Below are 22450 nucleotides of genomic sequence, written 5' to 3' on the forward strand. Positions count from 1 at the left end.
AAACGTCATGTGGCCGTTGCGCGTAGCAAATTAGGCACACTAAATAATTAAGTCATTTAATTAACTCGATCAATTGTTACAAACTAAATAATTATTACAAAACATAAAAATTTGGTTTCTTAGCGCGAAACGTAAATGTTGAAGGTCGAATGTCTATCCACAGAATAATCCTTCCTCTTCTTCGATTGACAGATATCAGCTGGACGGCCATTCAAGGTAGTTATTTTCCTCCCGTGGAGCCAACCAATCTGTGGCGGGCACTTGCTACCTTCGGAAGTCTGCCACGAACTTGTCATCTCGTTCCACAACTCTGTACGGGCTACTATATGGAGGTCGATCATAAGGGTGGGCAGTAGATATCCCACCTCCAATGCTCTTACTCGTCGAGACACACACGTAATGCTGCTTGGTATAGTTGGACTCACAAGGCGCTTGTTTCGCATATCTACGGTGAAACCATGGTGTACGAGGAAGTCAGCACCTAGGATGGCAGTAGTGACATCTGCAACAACAAAGGTCCATGTGACTGGCTGGCCAAAACCAAGGTCGAGTGTCAACTGTTTCTGCCCGAATGTTTTAATACAGGAACCAGTAGCAGAGTATAGGCGTATCATACTGGGCTTTGAAGCGGAAAATGCTTTGCGTGGCAGCACACTCAAGTCGGCTCCAGTGTCAAGTTTTCGTCGCAGTTTTAGGGCTTTATCTGTGACAAAAAGGCGACGTGGTACATGGGGGGCAGTGGTTGTCATGATTACTGCGCCCCCTTTTGATCGTTTTTTGAGAAGGACCATGGTGCTCTGCACTTCTTAGCTTGGGACCCAAATCTCCTATGACAGTAGCAGTGCCTGTCAGTTTTCTCGTCCACACTTACTTTGTTTAATGAAGGCTTTCCATCCATGGCCATGATAGGAAAACTAGAACATTGTGTGTATTTGTCAGCTTTCTTGGCCAATTCCTCCAGGTCTCCATCCAGGACGGCTATGACTCCCCGGGCTTGGGGTGGTAGGCGGTCTAACCAGAGTTTCTTTAGAACCTGCGTGGAAACGTTATTTGAGGCCAAAGCTAGCATTCGGTGGAGAAGCTGTGTAGGTTTAAGATCGGCCAAGGTCATTTCCATAAGCTGGTGAATTTTATCATCAGCGCTACTGCCATATCTATCTAACAGTCTCGTTTTAAGGTCTTCGTAGGCCTTACCTCTAGTTGGATTTCGTAGTATGTCGGCTACCTCTAATAGGACCTCGCTGTTTAAACCTGTTACGATGTGATCGAACTTGCAGTCATCAGATGTTATTTTGGCTTGCCTGAATTGGGCTTCGAGGCGTAGGAACCATAGTTCAGGCTCTGTGCGCCAAAACTCCGGTGCTTTAATCCCTACACGGGCAATAACGACTTGATCGTCGGTTTGGAAGTTGTTCGTGTCGGAGGTGGACATTGCGTATCTGAATCTCTTGCACTCACACGTTCGTCGAGGTCACCAATGTGGCCGTTGCGGGTAGCAAATTAGGCACACTAAATAATTAAGTCATTTAATTAACTCGATCAATTGTTACAAATTAAATAATTATTACAAAACATAAGAATTCGGTTTCTTAGCGCGAAACGTGGATGCTGAAGGTCGAATGTCTATCCACAGAATAATCCTTCCTCTTCCTCGATTGACAGATATCAGCTGGACGGCCATTCAGGGTTGCTATTCTCCTCCCTTGGAGCCAACCAATCTGTGGCAGGCACTTGCTACCTTTGGAAGTCTGCCACAGTCAAATCGTCAACGCGTGTAAAGGTGTTGCCAGCTTCTTGAAGTTTTCTTGAATCATATTTCGCCTCATTCATATTTAGTCTCTAAATAATTGATTTTAGAATTTAACTTATTTTAATACTTTTGTTTATTAATGATCTTTTTTTTCACAATATGGGGCCGTCCTCTGCCGGAAACACTGCGACCTGTGAGGCCTATTGTGTTTGTCTGGTGTGTCCCCTTCCCCTTTCTATATTTGCACCCATTCTCCTATCGTGCATGCGTATATTTGCACCCATTCTCCTATAGTGTCCTTGATAGGATGGGAGCATAGTTCCTCCGGTTCTAGCCTAGCTTTCCCAAATAAAAAGTGTCGCTTGCGATCCAGAGCCTCGCAGTGACATACTATGAGCTCCGCTCTTTCAGGATCTTTATCGCAGAGTCTGCAGCAAAGACTTCCTTGATACAGGTTGAGCTTGTTCAGGTAACACTTGAAAGTCATGTGTCCTGTAAAGAGGCCTGTTGTAATCCGCAATTTATTCCTGCTAAGCATTAGCAGTTCTTTTGCGGTTTTAGAGCTAGGTTCTTGGATAAAAGCCTTGCTGTGCCTGTGCCCTTGTCTATTTATCCAGTGGACATTCTGCTTTTCCCTGATCCAGAGTTTTAGTGCACTACGGGGCATACATTTGGGTATTCCCAGTACTGGCTCTGGACCAACATAGGATGCGGATGATCCTTGCCTAGCTAGCTCATCGGCTTTTTCGTTGCCTTGGCTGCCGCTGTGGCCCGGCACCCAGAATAATTTAATTCTGTTTCTTCGAGCCAGAGCTCCCAGTTCACCTATGCATTCCCAGACGAGTCTCGACGATACCTTTGGGGTCCTAAGCGCCCCAAGTGCCGCCTAACTGTCTGAGCATATATTGATGAGCTTATTTGAATAAGCTCTTCTATTGTTTTCTCTCGCACATTGTAGAATGGCGAAGATTTCTGCCTGGAATACGGTTGATTGTTTACCCAAGAAAAAGGATAAACTTACCCTTGGTCTTTCCCCAAATACTCCAGCTCCTGTTCCTTCAGCGGTCTTTGACCCGTCTGTATACCAGGTTTGTCCATCCTGAAGGAATGTTATATCTGTCCACATTCCTCGATCCATTTTGTTCACCTCGAATGGTTTGTGTTTGTGAAGCAGTGGGCGTTGATTTCATCGCCCCTGTTATGCTCAAACAAGCAAGTCTTTGCACCTTGCTGAGGCTGAGCATTGTTGTTTGTTGCATTACCTTAGGCCACCATAACAAGGATGCATATGTTACTGAAGGCCTCACCACTCCAGTGAACAGCCAGTGTGGTCTGAGGCACCAGATTTTTCCATGAAGTCGTTTGACTACCGCTAGTGTTATCACCGCCCTCCTTGTGACATTTTCAAAATGTCGGTTCCAGGTCAGTTTGGTATCAAGCGCGATTCCTAGATACTACCTCCCTTGAGAGAGGAGTCTCATCACCGCAGAGTCTTAGAGGGCCTAGTCCCTCAAATATTCTGCGCTTGGTGAAGGGGATTATTACGACCAGCGTGAAGATAGCCACGGTTTTTCATCCACGGTTTCGGATAAATCCCAACCATAGTAAACATATGGCAACAACGTTTTTTAGTCAGATTTCAGCCACATCCACGGTTCTCTGTATCGAAACGCCTCAATTAAAATATATCTACAGCCACACTTTTCTGTTCTTACAAATATTATTAAATATTTAGAATGTCGAGTTTATATTTATATGCTCGTATAATGAACAATTATTTATGAATGATATTAATTTAACTTTATAAATCCTCTTAAGAAATTGAGTTCTATCTAGTTGTTCGCAAAAATCGTCGGTAATTTATTAAAGGTTGTGACACGACGAAACCTTTTGGAAAAGATGTATAAACGACTATTTTTTAGGGAAATTACTCCATATCCAAAACCATTTGCCGGACCGTAGGAACAGGGCCAGATTCAAAAAACCGCTGTTTCTCTTGAAAATTAACAGAAAAAAAATTGTAGTTCATTTATTAAGGGTTGTGCCACCACCATATCAAGTGGAAATGACATGTAGGCAACTACGGAACCTATACTATCCCATACTCAAAAGCATTTGCTGGTCTGTAGGGAAAAGGCCAGAATCAAAAAACTGCCATTTTAGCTAAAATTAGACTGACAAAAAATCGCCACCCATTTGTTAAGGGTTGTGCCACAACGAGACCATCTGGAAACGATGTACAGATGACAAGGGTACACCACCCCGTATTCAAAATCATTTGCCGGTCCGCAGAGAAAGGGCCAAGTACAAAAAACCGCTGTTTCTCGTAAAAATTAACAAAAAAATTATAACTCATATATTAAGGGTTGTGCCGCCACCACACCAAGTGGAAATGATATATAGGCAACTATAGTATACTATCCCATACTCAAAATAATTTGCCGATCCGTAGGGAAAGGGCCAGATTCAAAAAACTGTCATTTTACCAAAAATTAGACGGAAAAAAAATCGCTATTAATTTGTTAAGGGTTGTGCCACAACGAGACCATCTGGAAACGATGTACAGATGACAAGGGTACACCACCCCGTATTCAAAATCATTTGCCGTTTCGCAGAAAGAGGGCCAAGTACAAAAAACCGCTGTTTCTCGTAAAAATTAACCAAAAAGTTGTAACTCATTTATTAAGGGTTGTGCCGCCACCACACCAAGTGGAAATGATATATAGGCAACTAGAGTATACTATCCCATACTCAAAACCATTTGCCGGTCCGTAGGGAAAGGGCCAGATTGAAAAAACTGTCATTTTACCTAAAATTAGATTGAAGAAAAAATTGCCACCAATTTGTTAAGAGTTGTGCTACAACGAGACCATATGGAAACGATGTACAGATGACAAGGGTACACCACCTCGTATTCAAAATAATTTGCCGGTCTGTAGGGAAAGGGCTAGAATCAAAAAACTATCATTTTACCAAAAATTAGACTGAAAAAAAATCGCCATCAATTTGTTAAGAGTTGTGCTACAACGAGACCATATGGAAACGATGTACAGATGACAAGGGTACATCACCTCGTATTCAAAATAATTTGCCGGTCCGTAGGGAAAGGGCCAGATTCAAAAAACTGTCATTTTACCAAAAATTAGACGGAAAAAAAATCGCTATTAATTTGTAAAGGGTTGTGCCACAACGAGACCATCTGGAAACGATGTACAGATGACAACGGTACACCACCCCGTATTCAAAATCATTTGCCGGTCCGCAGAAAAAGGGCCAAGTACAAAAAACCGCTGTTTCTCGTAAAAATTAACAAAAAAATTGTAACTCATTTATTAAGGGTTGTGCCGCCACCACACCAAGTGGAAATGATATATAGGCAACTAGAGTATACTATCCCATACTCAAAACCATTTGCCGGTCCGTAGGGAAAGGGCCAGAGTCAAAAAACTGTCATTTTACATAAAATTAGACTGAAAAAAAATCGCAATCAATTTGTTAAGGGTTGTGCTACAACGAGACCATCTGGAAACGACGTACAGATAACAAGGGTACACAACCCTGTATTCAAAATGATCTGCCGGTCCGTAGGAAAAGGGCCAATTACAAAAAACCGCTGTTTCTCGTAAAAAGTAACAGAAAAAAAATTGTAGCTCATTTAAGGGTTGTGACGCAACTACATCAAGTAGAAATGATATATAGGCAACTAGGGTATACTATCCCACACTCAAAACTATTTGCCGGTCCGTAGGAAAAGGGCCAATTACATAAAACAGCTGTTTTTCCTAAAAATTAAGAGAAAAAAATTGTAGCTCAGTAATTAAGGGTTGCGCCACCACCATACCAAGTGGAAATGACATATAGGCGAGTAGGGTATACTATCCCATACTCAAAACCATTTGCCGGTCCGTAGGGAAAGGGCTAGAATCAAAAAACTGTCATTTTACCAAAAATTAGACTGAAAAAAAATCGCCATCAATTTGTTAAGGGTTGTGCCACAACGAGACCATCTGGAAACGATGTACAGATGACAAGGGTACACCACCTCGTATTCAAAATAATTTGCCGGTCCGTAGGGAAAGGGCCAGATTCAAAAAACTGTCATTTTACGAAAAATTAGACTGAAAAAAAATCGCTATCAATTTGTTAAGGGTTGTGCCACAATGAGACTATCTGGAAACGATATACAGATGACAAGGGTACACCACCCCATATTCAAAATCATTTGCCGGTCCGCAGAAAAAGGGCCAAGTACAAAAATCCGCTGTTTCTCGTAAAAATTAAAAAAAAATTGTAACTCATTTATTAAGGGTTGTGCCGCCACCACACCAAGTGGAAATGATATATAGGCAACTAGAGTATACTATCCCATACTCAAAACCATTTGCCGGTCCGTAGGGAAAGGGCCAGATTCAAAAAACTGTCATTTTACCTAAAATTAGATTGAAGAAAAAATCGCCACCCATTTGTTAAGGGTTGTGCCACAACGAGAGCATCTGGAAACGATGTACAGATGACAAGGGTACACAACCCCGTATTCAAAATGATCTGCCGGTCCGTAGGAAAAGGGCCAATTACAAAAAACCGCTGTTTCGTAAAAAGTAACAGAAAAAAATTGTAGCTCATTTATTAAGGGTTGTGCCGCAACTACATCAAGTAGAAATGGTATAGGCAACTAGGGTATACTATCCCACACTCAAAACTATTTGCCGATCCGTAGGAAAAGGGCCAAGTACAAAAAAAAACAAAAAAAAAAATTAACAAAAAATTGTAACTCATTTATTAAGGGTTGTGCCGCCACCACACCAAGTGGAAATGATATATAGGCAACTAGAGTATACTATCCCATACTCAAAACCATTTGCCGGTCCGTAGGAAGAGGGCCAAGTTCAAAAAACCGCCATTTTACCTAAAATTAGACCGAAAAAAAATCGCCATCAATTTGTTAAGAGTTGTGCTACAACGAGACCATATGGAAACGATGTACAGATGACAAGGGTACACCACCCATATTCAAAATAATTCTGCCGGTCCGTAGGAAAGGGCCAGAATCAAAAACTGTCATTTTACCAAAATTAGACGGAAAAAAAATCGCTATTAATTTGTTAAGGGTTGTGCTACAACGAGACCATCTGGAAACGATGTAACTGATGACAAGGGTACACCACCCCCCCGTATTCAAAATCATTTGCCAGTCCGCAGAAAAAGGACCAAGTACAAAAAACCGCTGTTTCTCGTAAAAAGTAACAGAAAAAAATTGTATCTCATTTATTAAGGGTTGTGCCACCACCACACCACAAGTGGAAATATATAGGCAACTAGAGTATACTATCCCATACTCAAAACCATTTGCCGGTCCGTAGGGAAAGGGCCAGAGTCAAAAAACTGTCATTTTACCTAAAATTAGACTGAAAAAAAAATCGCCATCAATTTGTTAAGAGTTGTGCTACAACGAGAATATATGGAAACGATGTACAGATGACAAGGGTACACCACCCCGTATTCAAAATCATTTGCCGGTCCGCAGAAAAAGGGCCAAGTACAAAAAACCGCTGTTTCTCGTAAAAATTAACAAAAAAATTGTAACTCATTTATTAAGGGTTGTACCGCCACCACACCAAGTGGAAATGATATATAGGCAACTAGAGTATACTATCCCATACTCAAAGCCATTTGCCGGTCCGTAGGGAAAGGGCCAGAGTCAAAAAACTGTAATTTTACCTAAAATTAGACTGAAAAAAAAATCGCCATCAATTTGTTAAGAGTTGTGCTACAACGAGACCATATGGAAACGATGTACAGATGACAAGGGTACACCACCTCATATTCAAAATAATTTGCCGGTCCGTAGGGAAAGGGCCAGATTCAAAAAACTGTCATTTTACCAAAAATTAGACGGAAAAAAAATCGCTATTAATTTGTTAAGGGTTGTGCCACAACGAGACCATGTGGAAACGATGTACAGATGACAAGGGTACACCACCCCGTATTCAAAATCATTTGCCAGTCCGCAGAAAAGGGCCAAGTACAAAAAACCGCTGTTTCTCGTAAAAAGTAACAGAAAAAAGATTGTAGCTCATTTATTAAGGGTTGTGCCGCAACTACACCAAGTGGAAATGATATATAGGCAACTAGGGTATACTATCCCATACTCAAAACCATTTGCCGGTCCGTAGGGAAAGGGCCAGAGTCAAAAAACTCTCATTTTACCAAAAATTAGACTGAAAAAAAATCGCCATCAATTTGTTAAGGGTTGTGCCACAACGAGACCATCTGGAAACGATGTACAGAAGACAAGGGTACACAACCCAGTATTCAAAATAATTTGCCGGTCCGTAGGGTAAGGGCCAGATTCAAAAAACTGTGATTTTACCAAAAATTAGACTGAAAAAAAATCGCCATCAATTTGTTAAGGGTTGTGCCACAACGAGACCATCTGGAAACGATGTATAGATAACAAGGGTACACCACCCCTATTTAAAATCATTTGCCGGTCAGCAGAAAAAGGGCCAAGTACAAAAAACCGCTGTTTCTCGTAAATATTAACAAAAAAAAAATTGTAACTCATTTATTAAGGGTTGTGCCGCCACCACACCAAGTGGAAATGATCTATAGGCAACTAGAGTATACTATCCCATACTCAAAACCATTTGCCGGTCCGTAGGGAAAGGGCCAGATTCAAAAAACTGTCATTTTACCTAAAATTAGATTGAAGAAAAAATCGCCACCCATTTGTTAAGGGTTGTGCCACAACGAGACCATCTGGAAACGATGTACAGATGACAAGGGTACACAACCCCGTATTCAAAATGATCCGTAGGAAAAGGGCCAACTACAAAAAACCGCTGTTTCTCGTAAAAAGTAACAGAAAAAAAATTGTAGCTCATTTATTAAGGGTTGTGCCGCAACTACACCAAGTAGAAATGATATATAGGCAACTAGGGTATACTATCCCACACTCAAAACTATTTGCCGGTCCGTAGGAAAAGGGCCAAGTACAAAAAACCGCTGTTTCTCGTAAAAATTAACAAAAAAATTGTAACTCATTTATTAAGGGTTGTGCCGCCACCACACCAAGTGGAAATGATATATAGGCAACTAGAGTATACTATCCCATACTCAAAACCATTTGCCGGTCCGTAGGGAAAGGACCAGAGTCAAAAAACTGTCATTTTACCTAAAATTAGACTGAAAAAAAAAATCGCCATCAATTTGTTAAGAGTTGTGCTACAACGAGACCATATGGAAACGATGTAGAGATGACAAGGGTACACCACCTCATATTCAAAATAATTTGCCGGTCCGTAGGGAAAGGGCCAGAGTCAAAAAACTGTCATTTTACCTAAAATTAGACTGAAAAAAAAAATCGCCATCAATTTGTTAAGAGTTGTGCTACAACGAGACCATATGGAAACGATGTACAGATGACAAGGGTACACCACCCCGTATTCAAAATCATTTGCCAGTCCGCAGAAAAAGGGCCAAGTACAAAAAACCGCTGTTTCTCGTAAAAAGTAACAGAAAAAAAATTGTAGCTCATTTATTAAGGGTTGTGCCGCAACTACACCAAGTGGAAATTATATATAGGCAACTAGGGTATACTATCCCATACTCAAAACCATTTGCCGGTGTGTAGGGAAAGGGCCAGAGTCAAAAAACTGTCATTTTATCAAAAATTAGACGGAAAAAAAATTGCTATTAATTTGTTAAGGGTTGTGCTACAACGAGACCATCTGGAAACGATGTAGAGATAACAAGGGTACACCACTCCGTATTCAAAATCATTTGCCGGTCCGCAGAAAAAGGGCCAAGTACAAAAAAAAGCTGTTTCTCGTAAAAATTAATAAAAAAATTGTAACTCATTTATTAAGGGCTGTGACGCCACCACACCAAGTGGAAATGATATATAGGCAACAAGAGTATACTATCCCGTACTCAAAACCATTTGCCGGTCCGTAGGGAAAGGGCCAGAGTCAAAAAACTCTCATTTTACCTAAAATTATACTGAAAAAAAATCGCCATCAATTTGTTAAGAGTTGCGCTACAACGAGACCATATGGAAACGATGTACAGATGACAAAGGTACACCACCTCGTATTCAAAATAATTTGCCGGTCCGTAGGGAAAGGGCCAGATTCAAAAAACTGTCATTTTACCAAAAATTAGACGGAAAAAAAATCGCTATTAATTTGTTAAGGGTTGTACCACAACGAGACCATCTGGAAACGATGTACAGATGACAAGGGTACACCATCCCGTATTCAGAATCATTTGCCGGTCCGCAGAAAAAGGGCCAAGTACAAAAAACCGCTGTTTCTCGTAAAAATTAACAAAAAAATTGTTGCTCATTCATTAAGGGTTGTGCCGCCACCACACCAAGTGGAAATGATATATAGGCAACTAGAGTATACTATCCCATACTCAAAACCATTTGCCCGTCCGTAGGGAAAGGGCCAGATTCAAAAAACTGTCATTTTACCTAAAATTAGACTGAAAAAAAATCGCAATCGATTTGTTAAGAGTTGTGCTACAACGAGACCATATGGAAACGATGTACAGATGACAAAGGTACACCACCTCGTATTCAAAATAATTTGCCGGTCCGTAGGGAAATGGCCAGATTCAAAAAACTTTCATTTTACCTAAAATTAGACTGAAAAAAAATCGCCATCAATTTGTTAAGAGTTGTGCTACAATGAGACCATATGGAAACGATGTACAGATGACAAAGGTACACCACCTAGTATTCAAAATAATTTGCCGGTCCGCAGAAAAAGGGCCAAGTACAAAAAACCGCAGTTTCTCGTAAAAAGTAACAGAAAAAAAATTGTAGCTCATTTATTGAGGGTTGTGCCGCAACTACACCAAGTGGAAATGATATATAGGCAACTAGGGTATACTATCCCATACTCAAAACCATTTGCCGGTCCGTAGGGAAAGGGCCAGCATAAAAAAACTGTCATTTTACCTAAAATTAGACTGAAAAAAAATCGCCACCAATTTGTTAAGGGTTTCGCCACAACGAGACCATCTGGAAACGATGTACAGATGACAAGAGTACACCACCCCGTATTCAAAATCATTTGCCGGTCCGTAGGGAAAGGGCCAGATTCAAAAAACCGCCATTTTACCTAAAATTAGACTGACAAAAAATCGCCACCCATTTGTTAAGGGTTGTGCCACAACGAGACCATCTGGAAACGATGTGCAGATGACAAGGGTACATCACCTCTTATTCAAAATCATTTGCCGGTCCGTATCTTATACCATATCTTATCTGAGCTAAATGTTCTTTAAATCTAGTTAATATTGATCTTCTAGTTTGCCCAACATATTTCTGATTACAATCTTTACAAGAAATTTCATAAATATCCGACCTTTCCAGTGGAGGTGCTTTATCTTTTGGATTACCTAATAATTGTTGTAATTTATTATTAGCACTATACACAAGTTTATAATTGACATTCCTAAAAATTCCTTTTAGACCACGGGATAACTCTCTATCAAACGGTATCGAAATGTATTTAGACGTATCTTTCTCCACTTGAAAAGTCGAATTTTCAGAAATCATTAACCTATACCTACGTTTTCTAATTAATTTATCAACTAGTGAAGGAGAATATCCATTACACTCAGCTACATTCCTAATGTAATCTCTTTCTATTTCATATCTTTCGATGGAAAGTGGAAACTAAGCAATTTTAAGAACTAAGAAATTTAAACTAGCCATTTTATGTTCAACACTATGATGTGATTCATTAGGAATATATCTGCGTGGGGTCGTATTTTTCCTATAGATATCAATTCCAGGCAATTATTAGTATTTCTAATAACTAATACATCTAGAAATGGTAATCTGTCGTTGTTCTCAATTTCATGCGCAAATTTAATGGAAGGAAAACGATTATTTAACTTAGAAATAAATTATCATATGAAAATTGAATAAAAGTCAAAAACAGCAAAAGTATCATCCACATACCTAAACCACAATCTTGGAAAATACTCAAACTGATTCTTAGCCTCCACTTCAAACCTGCTCATGAATAAATTAGCCAAAAATGGAGACAATGGATTACCCATTGCTGTACCACAGCTTACAGAATAACATAGCTTTGACACTCGCCAATTTTTCCCACGCTCGAATTTAAAACGCCCCACTCCGACGATGCGCTAATTGAATTAAGCGACCAACAGTCAGCCTCATTCAGTCAATGCATAGCCTCCACCGGTGGCGCATAGGGCCGTATTACGGAAGATTTTAATTCGATTTTTTATCTTATATTTAACCATAGGTATTTGTGCTTTTATTTCAATTTTTATTTTTATTGATGGAATGGGGAAAAGGTTTTCCGGGACGTGCGGCTGCTGGTTACACAAATAATTATGGAAATAATTCAAAAATATAGTCTGTTTAATTTTCAATTCAAAGAGAGGCTAAAAAGTCAAAAAAATCTTTTTTTTTTAAACTTGTTTTTAAAAAAAAAAGTTTTTTATAAAATTTTTCAGAACAATTTTGAAGAACTTTCCTTAAATGAGTATTATGTAAATTGCTAAATTATTTGCACAATTAAATTCAACCATCAATCAAAATTTTCCTATAATGTATTTTTTGTTAAAATTATACGCAAAGTTAGTCTTATTATATTGTTGCGGAATGGTGTGGACTCGACCTAAACCTAACCTCACAATATGGCCTGCCCTCGGATGACCTTAAAATCGCATAGACACCGCAATGATTCATTCGTTCGAGAAGAATCGAGACCCACTAGAATGGGCTAGTACAGGCTTTGAGAACATTCGAAAACCTTTTCTATGCGCCTAACGATCTATGGACTATTCTAGATTTCTTTACCTGCCGGTATAAAAACCGGCGGCAGTGGCCTAGAGGGCAGTTATAAATATACCAGTGCAGTTGACGCGCGAAATTCAAAATAAATTCTTAGTTATAAATCGTTTATAAATAGTTCTATAAGTCTTTATCGTTATTGTTTTTGTTAATTAGTGTTAAATAAATAGTGTTTAAATAAATTGTGACTTTCTATCCACACGGAACCGACGAAACGTAACAATTGGTGTCAAGGGTGGCGTGTGTGATAGACTAGAAGAATAAAAGACTGACCATGGCTCTGAAAAAATTGTTGAAAGACTTGAAAGTGTGCGAACTGAAATGCATATTGGAAGAGAGAGAGTGCGAGACAGATTGAAAGAAAAGCATTTTGCAAGCTAGACTGAGACGTTTTGGTGGAGGAAGGTGAGGATCCTGACATTTTTTGCTTTGAGCTGGAAGGTGACCTTGACTCGTCATTGAAAAATTTACATGGCACTAAACATTAATTAGTAAATAATAATTGACTTTGAAGTTAATTTAGAAGAGAAAAATCAGTGATAAAATTAATATTTTGAAGATAAAATTCTAAAGACATACAGGCCAGCTTTAATAATAAAATAATTAATTTAGAAGAAAAGATAACAGAAATTATAGAGAATTCTACGGAAAAGACAAAAATAACACAAATTGAGGACGATGTAAAAATCGAAATTTTAAACAAGAAATAGCAAAGGCAAATTCACCAAAATGTCAAGAAACATCGGAGGCACCAAAACTAGTCGAAAATAAGTATATCTCAAAGTCAGTTATTAAGCCTCCACAGTTTGACGGAAAAACCGCTTGGGTAAATTATTTTTGCCAGTTTGAGGCCGCTGCGAGAGCGAACGGATGGACAATCGCTGAAAAGGCTACCGCTTTGACTGTCGCACTTCGCACAATATCCTGCAGACATTGTCACCATCAGAACAGGGAGACTATCAGCAATTGGTATGACATTTAGAAATGAGGTACGGCCAAGCTCATTTGGAACATGTCTATCATTCCCAGCTAAAAAATCGCATTCAAAAGTCAAATGAGTCTCTGCAGGAGTTTGAAGCCGACGTAGCCCGCCTCGTTCGCCTTGCGTACCCTGCTACGCCAGAGAATGTTATGGAGCGGTTGGCAGTACAGGCATTCTCCGACGGCTTACGTGACAACGAGACAAGACAAGCACTTCTCCTAGCCCACCCAACGCACTTGGTGGATGCTTTAGCACGTGCCCTAGAATTTGAGGCTGCGAAACAAAGTTCTCGGTCTCTAGTGAGAGTACGGGCGGTCAACCAATGTTCCGACGAATCCGTGGAAAGCATTGTGCGAAAAGTCATGGAGGAGTACATGGGCAAGAAAGGACCGACTTGTTGCTGGAATTGCGGCCAGGCAGGACACGTAAGAAGTCACTGTAAAGAAAAGGACGTGGATCCGGTTTCGCCAAGTGTCGAATCAAAGGGACACATATCGAGCAGTACCCAACAGGTTCCAACGAAAACTGCTCAAGTCGCATAGCTACAACACAAGTTCAGCAGCATTTTTGTGGATGGTTTCGTGGATGGAGAGTTACGGACCATGCTTTTGTATACGGGTGCGACCAAAACGATCATCAGGCCGGATATCCTTAAAACATCAAAAAGGATTAAAACAATACAATGGCGACTACGTACAGCTATAGGAAGCTCCGCTCTCATCCATGGAGAGGTAGATCTTAATTTTGTTATCGGAAGCACCTGTTTTAATCATCGAGTGTTAGTAGCAGACATCGAAGATGAACTTATTCTCGGAATGGACATCATGACCACAAGAGGTTTTGAGCTAAACCTCAAACAAGGAGTTTTGAAAATAAATGAAGAAGGAGTGGTTCTACATCGAAAATGTGAGGAGATGCTTCGCGTGGTGGTAGCAGGATGTTTCGGTCCCTGAGCGCTGTGAGATATTTTTTGATGGTTGCCTGGAAGGTAAAAGGAATAATGGGAGTATTATTCTGTTGGAGCTAAGGAACCATGACAGCGAAATAGGACGAGGATCGCTGTTGGAAAAGCTCTGCTACGAGCGAAGAAAACTGTACCGGTGAGAGTAATGAACACGAATTATTATTCTGTACCCTTGAAGAAGGGAACCCTCTTAGGGTACTGTTGTTCGGTCTCCTTAGTCGTTCGAAGCGTGGAAGCCTCCAAAATTTCGACTTCAAAAATTCCGGACAAAATGGTGAAGGAGTTAGTAAACGTTAAGGGATTATCTCCGAAAAATATTAGAAAACTGAGAAACCTGATAATCAAGTATCAAGATGTGTTTGATAAAGGAGAAGCAGGACAGAGATTACCAATTTAGTACAACATAAATTGATACAGGAGAGTAATGACCAATCAAACAAAATCCGAGAAGACTTCCGCTCGCCAAACGTGAAGAAGCTGATAAAATCCTTCGAGAAATGAAAGAAGAGGGCGTCATCGAACCATCTAACGGCCCGTGGACATCGCCGGTAGTACTAGTAAAGAAGAAAGACGGCACAACCAGGTTCTGTGTTGATAATCGGCAGCTCAATAATGATACCAAGAAGGATAGTTATCCCCTGCCGAGGATAGACGATACACTAGACACGCTGGCGGGGCCAACGATATTCTCTACGTTAGATCCGAAGAGTGGATATTGGCAAGTCGACATGGCGCCGAAAGACAGAGAGAAGACAGCGTTCTAGGTGGGCTCCGGACTGTGAAAATATACCGTCATGCCTTTTGGATTGTACAACGCGCCAGCTACCTTGAGAGACTAATGGAGTCTGTGTTAAAAGGACTATCCTGGACCACCTGTTTAGTGTACCTGAATGACATCATAGTGGTTGGGAAATCCTTTGACGATCAACTGAAGAATTTGGAAGAAGTTTTCAAGCGACTAGGAAGCTCTGGTTTGAAACTTAGCCCCAAGAAATGTCATCAGTGTCAAGAAAAGGTACACCACTTGGGCCATGTAGTCTCCTCCCAAGGAGCTGCGGTAGATCCACAGAAGACCAAGACAGTGAAGAGTGGCCGATACCTAAAGATAAACATGAACTACGAAGCTTTTGGGACTATGCACATACTATCGACGCTATGTACAGGGTTTCGTCACCATCGCAAAACCATTGACTTACCGAAGGCGAGAGGCGTTTCTCTTTGGACTCAGATTCTGACGAAGCATTCCGAAAATTGAAGAAGGCCCTGACTAGTGCGCCCATACTTAGCTACCCTCTTGGCAACGGAACCTTTATATATTGATAATACCAACGCTAGCAATGTTGCGTTAGTCGCTGTTCTGTCTCAGATCCAGGATGATCAAGAAAAAGTCATTGGTTATTTTAGTAAGACTTTGTCAGAACCGGAAAGGAACTACTGTGTAACCAGACGAGAATTACTAGCAGTAGTTAAAGCAGTGGAACACTTCTACAAGTATCTCTATGGAAGAAAGTTCTTGTTAAGAACAGACCATGCTGCTTTGAAATGGCTGTTGCAGCTTAAGAATCCTGAAGGGCAGGTAGCTAGATGGTTTGAACGATTACAAGAATTTGACTTCGACAGAACATCGAGCTGGGCAATCCATCGGAATGCCGACGCACTTTCCAGAAGACCTTGCCCTAAGGACTGTAAGCATTGTTCCCGAGCAGAAAAGAAAGAAGTGAAACTCCTAAGAACAACTGTGTTAATGGTAGTTGGCAAACTGAAGATCTTGCAAATGACCAAACCAGTGACCCAGAATTAGGTTTAGTAATTAACTGAAAAACACAGGCCAAAGACCAACGTGGGAAGATGTTTGCAGATATTCGCCGAACGTAAAGTCGTACTGGGCCCAGTGGAATTCTTTGGTAATAGATAACGGACTACTTCGCCATGTGATCGAGAGACCGGAGGACAAGAAGAGAGAAGGCAGATCGTCATTCCAAAGAAGAGGGTCCCAGAAGTCCTGGAGGAAGTTCACAATGGAACCAGTGGAGGACATCTTGGTGTTACCAAGACAATTGGCAAGCTGCGTGAACTGTTCTACTGGGTGAACTGCAATGAAGATGTGAGGGCCTGGAGTAAGAAATGTGACATTTGCGCAGCCATTAATCGGCCACAAAAGCGTGGTAAAGCCCCTATGCGCCAGTACAATGCTGGTAGTCCCTTCGAACGAATAGCGACCGACGTGGCTGGTCCTTTACCGGAGACGAACGATGCTACTGGTAGTAATGGATTACTTCAGCATATGGGTCGAGGCCTACGCTTTGCCAAATCAAGAAGCGTCTACGATTGCTGATGCCCTTTTTAAAGAATGGATCTGCAAGTATGGTGTTCCCATGGAGCTTCATTCAGATCAGGGAAGCAACTTTGAGTCCAATCTGTTCCAGGGCGTCTGTGAAGTCCTGAACATCCGCAAGACCAGGACGACTGCTCTACATCCACAATCCGATAGGATGGTTGAACGCATGAACAGAACTATCAACCGCTATCTGGCCAAAGTAGTCTCTGACCACCAAAAAGACTGGGACAAATTCCTTCACCTGTTCCTGTTGGCCTACCGTTCATCCGTCCAAGAATCTACAGGGCAAACACCAGCCAGCATCGTTATGGGACGGGAAGTGCGCTTACCCTGTGATCTGAAATTTGGTTGCCGACCGGGAGAAGAAGTCGCCGAAGAAGATTATGTCCACACTACGTCAAAGGATGGACGACATTCATCAGAGTCCGCCTAAATATTCAAAGCGTTAGTGACCGAATGAAGGAACACTACGACATTCAAGCTGTGCATGGAGGATACCAACCAGGGAAGTTGGTGCGGCTATATAACCCGCAGAGACGTCGTGGGTTATCTCCGAAGCTACAATCCTCGTCGGAAGGGCCATACGAAGTCATGGATAGAATTAACGACGTCGTATACCGTATCAGAAAATTGCCAAAAGGAAAACCGAGGGTAGTCCATTTCAACCGTTTGAGCCCCTCCCAAGGCGAAATAGAAGAACGTGCTGGGACCGTGAGAACTTGCAGCTTTGATCCCCCTGATTCGGAGATGTCCCTTGACGATTTCATGGCCCGATTCAACAGCAGTGAGAAGGCTCGCTATGGTGTAACCAAAGAAGATCAACGAGACCTCTTCCGTGCCTCCTGATTATTCGCTCGCTCGTTGTGTGGCTCGAGATTTGCGGATGTCTAGAGGAATCGCTGCGACGTTCAATGAGAAGTTTGGCGTGTCGGAGAACTACGCCGACAGGATCCAGAGGTTGAAAGCGTCTTGAGGCTAACAGACAATGCACATGGTCAAGCAAGGCACATCTTCTTCCTGGTCACCAAGGAATGGTCCCCGAGTAAGCCGACTTATCTCAATCTATGGAAGACCCTGATTGAACTAAGAGAAGCCCTGCTAAACAAAAACATTGCACGATTAGCCATTCCGAAGCTGGCGTGTGGACTGGATGGTTTGAGTTCCAGTTTTTGAGGCCACAGGTACAGCTTCCAATCACATGGTCGAGACATCCAACAGCTTTACTCATATAATTAAAATTTTTTTTTTTTTTTTTTTTTTTTTATTTTAAAAGTTTTAAAGAAAAAGTTTATTTTTATAAAAAAAAAAAAAAAAAAAAAACTTGTTGGTAAAAATTTTTTAAAATTTCAGGAACCAATTGAAAGAAACCATTCCTTAACATGAAAATACTATTATGTAATTCGTTAATTATTCAGACCAACTGAAATTTACCAAGCCATCAATTTAAAATTTTTCCTATTAATGTATTTTTTTGTTAAAATTATTACGCAAAAAGTTTTAGAACTGTTATTATACCTTAAAGAATATTAATAAGAACTTAAATGTAGCAAACAAAAACACGAAACAGCTCCTAATTTAGAACATTTCGTAATACTAAAGTAAATCAATGTTACCTATTTAATTTTGCTTGATTAATTCTAGAAATAAATATTAATTTGTTTTAAATTGTTTTTCTCTTGAAGCTGATACATAGGTTTCTGATATATTAAGATATAGCAACACTATTACTAGAAGGTGTATCTAAATTACGGTTCTAGCGACCAGGTTACGATATTTTTTTACGATCAGTTGTAAAAATTTGGAATACACTCTGGGCTGACTGGCGCTTACGCGGCTATTTGTTTTGGCGAGAGAGCTCGCCGCTTCAGTGTTCCCCCTCTTTCGAACCGCAAATCCGAGCGTAAAAAAGATCAAAGCGGCACGCTACACTGTCCGAGCTGGGTATTACTTAGCTGTGGCGTGTACCTTCCCGCTGTTCAAAAAAGTTGCTTATTAATTGAAAACAATTTTGTTCCATACATAACGATGTAAGCTCAAATATTCACTCACAGTTTTTTTGTCGAGACCATTTGCGTTCAGTAACTCCTTTAAGTAGCCTAAAATATGTGGAATTGGAACACTTGGGGACAACGAAAGATAAATCAAAGGAGACCAAAATTTCACCTTCATCGAATGTTATATCTTTAATTTTGTTTATGAATTCAATATTATTTTTAACTTTAAAAAAGTTTTTTTTTGTTATCCTTGATGTTTAGGTAAATTTTCGAACTCCCTTGATAACCATTTTGCCAAATTATAAGTCGGAGAACCTACAGCCGAAACAATTGGGCGCATAGACTTGTCCGGTTTATGAATTTTTGGCAAAGCATACAATTTTGGTAATGAGGGATTGAATACTTTGATGATTTGCCACGCCCACACGGTGCCCACTGAGCGAGTATATAAACGCTCAACTTGTAGATTGTACTTTAGTTTATAATCATCTGCTGATGATGCTAACATGGTTAGCGAAACGCGCGTCCAGTGTAAAATAAAAGTGTTTTGGTGTATTGTGGTTATTTAGTGTTATTATTTTGCTGTATAACACCAAAGGTTCCAACCCTCAACTGTAACCTTTCCAAAAATATAACACACTTGATATTTTGCTCGATTCCTCTTCGAGATATAGAGTATATAAAAATTCGCCCGTTTTAAATAAGTAGGCTTTGCACGGCACCGGCTGTAATGCAAAAAAAACCTAGCTGTGAGCATCAATTAAAACGAAAATAATATTTGCTATGAGAGATGCAGAAATTTTCTATTAACAATTTAAATATATTTAAACCAACATCAACACATAAACTATATCTAATAACAATAAAAATTAAAATAGAAAAACCAAGACATGAGATTTTTTGCTACAGGTGTTTCGACCGTCTTCTGTTATATCGACCGTCTTCTGTTATGGACAGACGGGGCAGTCTTTGAACATTTCTCGCGGAATTCATTAACTCAGTGGGGGTGAAAGATACGCTCTCATATAGAACTGCTAAGTATTTCTAATTCTTTTAGTCCTAGATTATCGAGAATAAGGAACCTTTATCTTCCGCAAATATATCCCTAGTTAGGATTAGATCGATGGGCACTAAGTCAGGCGGCCTCGACGGCCAACGGTGGGATCTTGCGTAGCTATCAATTTCTAATTGACAGCGCAAACTTTGGTGATCTTACAGCGTTTTCAGACGGTGCGTTCGTCCTTGCTTGTGAAAATAATTCAGTGTGTTCCTGGAGTTCCTGATTAAGGATACTCATCCAATAGGGTAACCCACCAACGGCCTTGTAACGTTTTTACTTCGTTACATGTTTTTTTTTTTTATATTATAATATATGATGTTGGCCTATATCACGCGTCCCTTTCGTTCAGGCCGGATAGTTTATTTGACGCATAATTTTTACGTTCCCTAATCGCCAACCCTGTTATCGTTCGACACCACCCTTTTTACTATCCTGTGGAGGCGCGCGCTGACAACATCGCTTCTGTCAAATCTCTCCGTGCTTAACCTCAACTTTGTTCTTGGACGCCTCTTTATTCAGCTTTTAAAATGTGATTTATTATAAATCTTGGCCTGGTATAATTCTGATCTAGGCTGGCATTTTCAAAAAGGCAACCAAGGTAAAGATGAGATTTATCCTTTTAGTTGGATATTTTATTGAATAAATTTAGGGTAGAGTTACGGATGTCCCAACTTTATTTGTGGTTTTGCTGGCACGTTGGCGTTCCTTTTTTTTTTAGTCCTCCAGAATCGTCAATGGAAGAAAGGACTGTTGTTTATATTTTATCTGTTTTTTTTTTTTTTTTTTTTTTTTTTTTTTTTTTTTTTTGTTTATTAGACCTTGTTGGTTTTAAACAAGAGTTTCATATTATTAGGGTCCAAGGTACGGACTTTTTCCAAGGTACGGACTGTGTCCACGGTACGGACTGTGTCCAAGGTACGGGTAGTGTACTTATGACAGACGATTATCTATGACAGATGGTCCTGTGGAACGAGTGTCCCCTTTAAGTCAAGAAACGATTTTTTTCTTACATCTAAGTGCCACAGCGTGGATGTAGTTTGAGTCCCATGCTGCTTCACTCCCATTTCTAAGCCTAGCCAGTAGCTACGGCTGTATTGATTCATCGTGTCCTCAATCTGGCCCATTTTTTGTTGTTTTGACAGACTAGGGATCGCCGATCAGACAGTACAGAGATGCTAGACCACCTCACGCTGCTACTTTTTGAAGCAAGGTTACATGAAAGAACAGCTAAGTTTAGATTTAAGTTCAAGTTTTACATTTAACATCTAAATTATAATATAGCAAAAATAAAAAAAAAAAAAAAATTTTAAATAATATCTACAGACTATATATTTAGTGGTTAGACTATTAAGAACATTTATGTGCGAGGCTGTAGTTACAGATGTGACTCTTAGATTTAGGTTTCATTATTACATACGCTTTGTAATAGATTATTACCTCTCTATTAGATATTTATTATGCGGCTATATTAACAGATGAATACGAGACATAGATTCTAAAATTCCTACAGGTTGCAAAACATCAGATTTAACACCTGATAAAATTTTACAATTTAAATAAATTAATGGCTATTTTCTTAGTATTTTCTATAACGTTACACGTATTATAATTTTTCATAGAATTCGCAAACCAATTAATATAAATGGTGTTCCATTAGTAAAAACAAAACTAAATAAAAAAAAAAAAAACAATACATAATTTATTAATTTTTTTTTTTTTTTATTTAAAAGAATAAGAAGTAATAGAATACAATAAACACTATAGTCATTTAGTTTTAGTATCATTATAGCAAGAAACTGTGGTTTTCTTTCTCTGTACACGCCTGGCGCCCAATATCCATATATATCTTTTTGTTATTATTACTGATTTAATTTTCTTCAGTGGAAATTACCTTATCCACAGCTGCCTCTCCGATGAAGCTGCCGTTCGCTGTGGTGGTTGTTTAAAAAAACGCTACAGCAAATTGAAAATAAAAACAAAAAAAAAAATTATAAAAATTTCTGTATTCTCGAAGGGCATTATACAAAATTTCAAGTGTGCTGTATTTTTTGAAAGGTAATTTTAATTATTTTCAGTTCATTAAAAAAATCATCCAAAAAAATATACAGGGTTGTCCCAAATAAAAAATCAATTCTTTTTCGGTAACTCACTTTGAATTTCTGGCCCTTTCCTAAAGACCTGGGCAAATGGTTTTTGTGTATAGCGGTAGTGTCCGGTACCTAGTCGCTATATCCATCCTTTCACAACGGTCTCGCTGTTGGCACCAACCTTAATAAATTAGCTATCGAATTTTTGCTAAGAACTAGATAGAAGTTTAAATTTTTAACGAGGATTTTTTAAAGTTAAAATAAAAAAAAAAAAAAAAAAAAAAAAAAATATATATTAAATATAAATTTTTTTTTTTTTTTTTTTTTTTTTTGTGTATTTTTTATAAATTGGTAATAATATTTTGTAACAACTGAAAAGTGTGGCTGTAGATATATTTTGATTGAGGCGTTTCGACACAGAGAACCGTGGAT

The 22450-nt window shown here is 39.6% G+C and overlaps 1 protein-coding gene across 1 annotated transcript; it reads right to left on the reverse strand.

Moving 5' to 3' along the window:
* Positions 1-751: 751 nt before the first annotated feature.
* LOC115885015 lies at positions 752-1432 on the reverse strand. The gene has a single exon (XM_030903755.1). The coding sequence runs from the start codon at positions 1430-1432 to the stop codon at positions 752-754; it is 681 nt and encodes a 226-aa protein (XP_030759615.1).
* Positions 1433-22450: the final 21018 nt, after the last annotated feature.

The sequence above is a fragment of the Sitophilus oryzae genome, unplaced genomic scaffold (assembly GCF_002938485.1).
Source record: "Sitophilus oryzae breed Bouriz unplaced genomic scaffold, Soryzae_2.0 scaffold_359_pilon_pilon, whole genome shotgun sequence".
NCBI classification, from domain to species: domain Eukaryota; kingdom Metazoa; phylum Arthropoda; class Insecta; order Coleoptera; family Curculionidae; genus Sitophilus; species Sitophilus oryzae.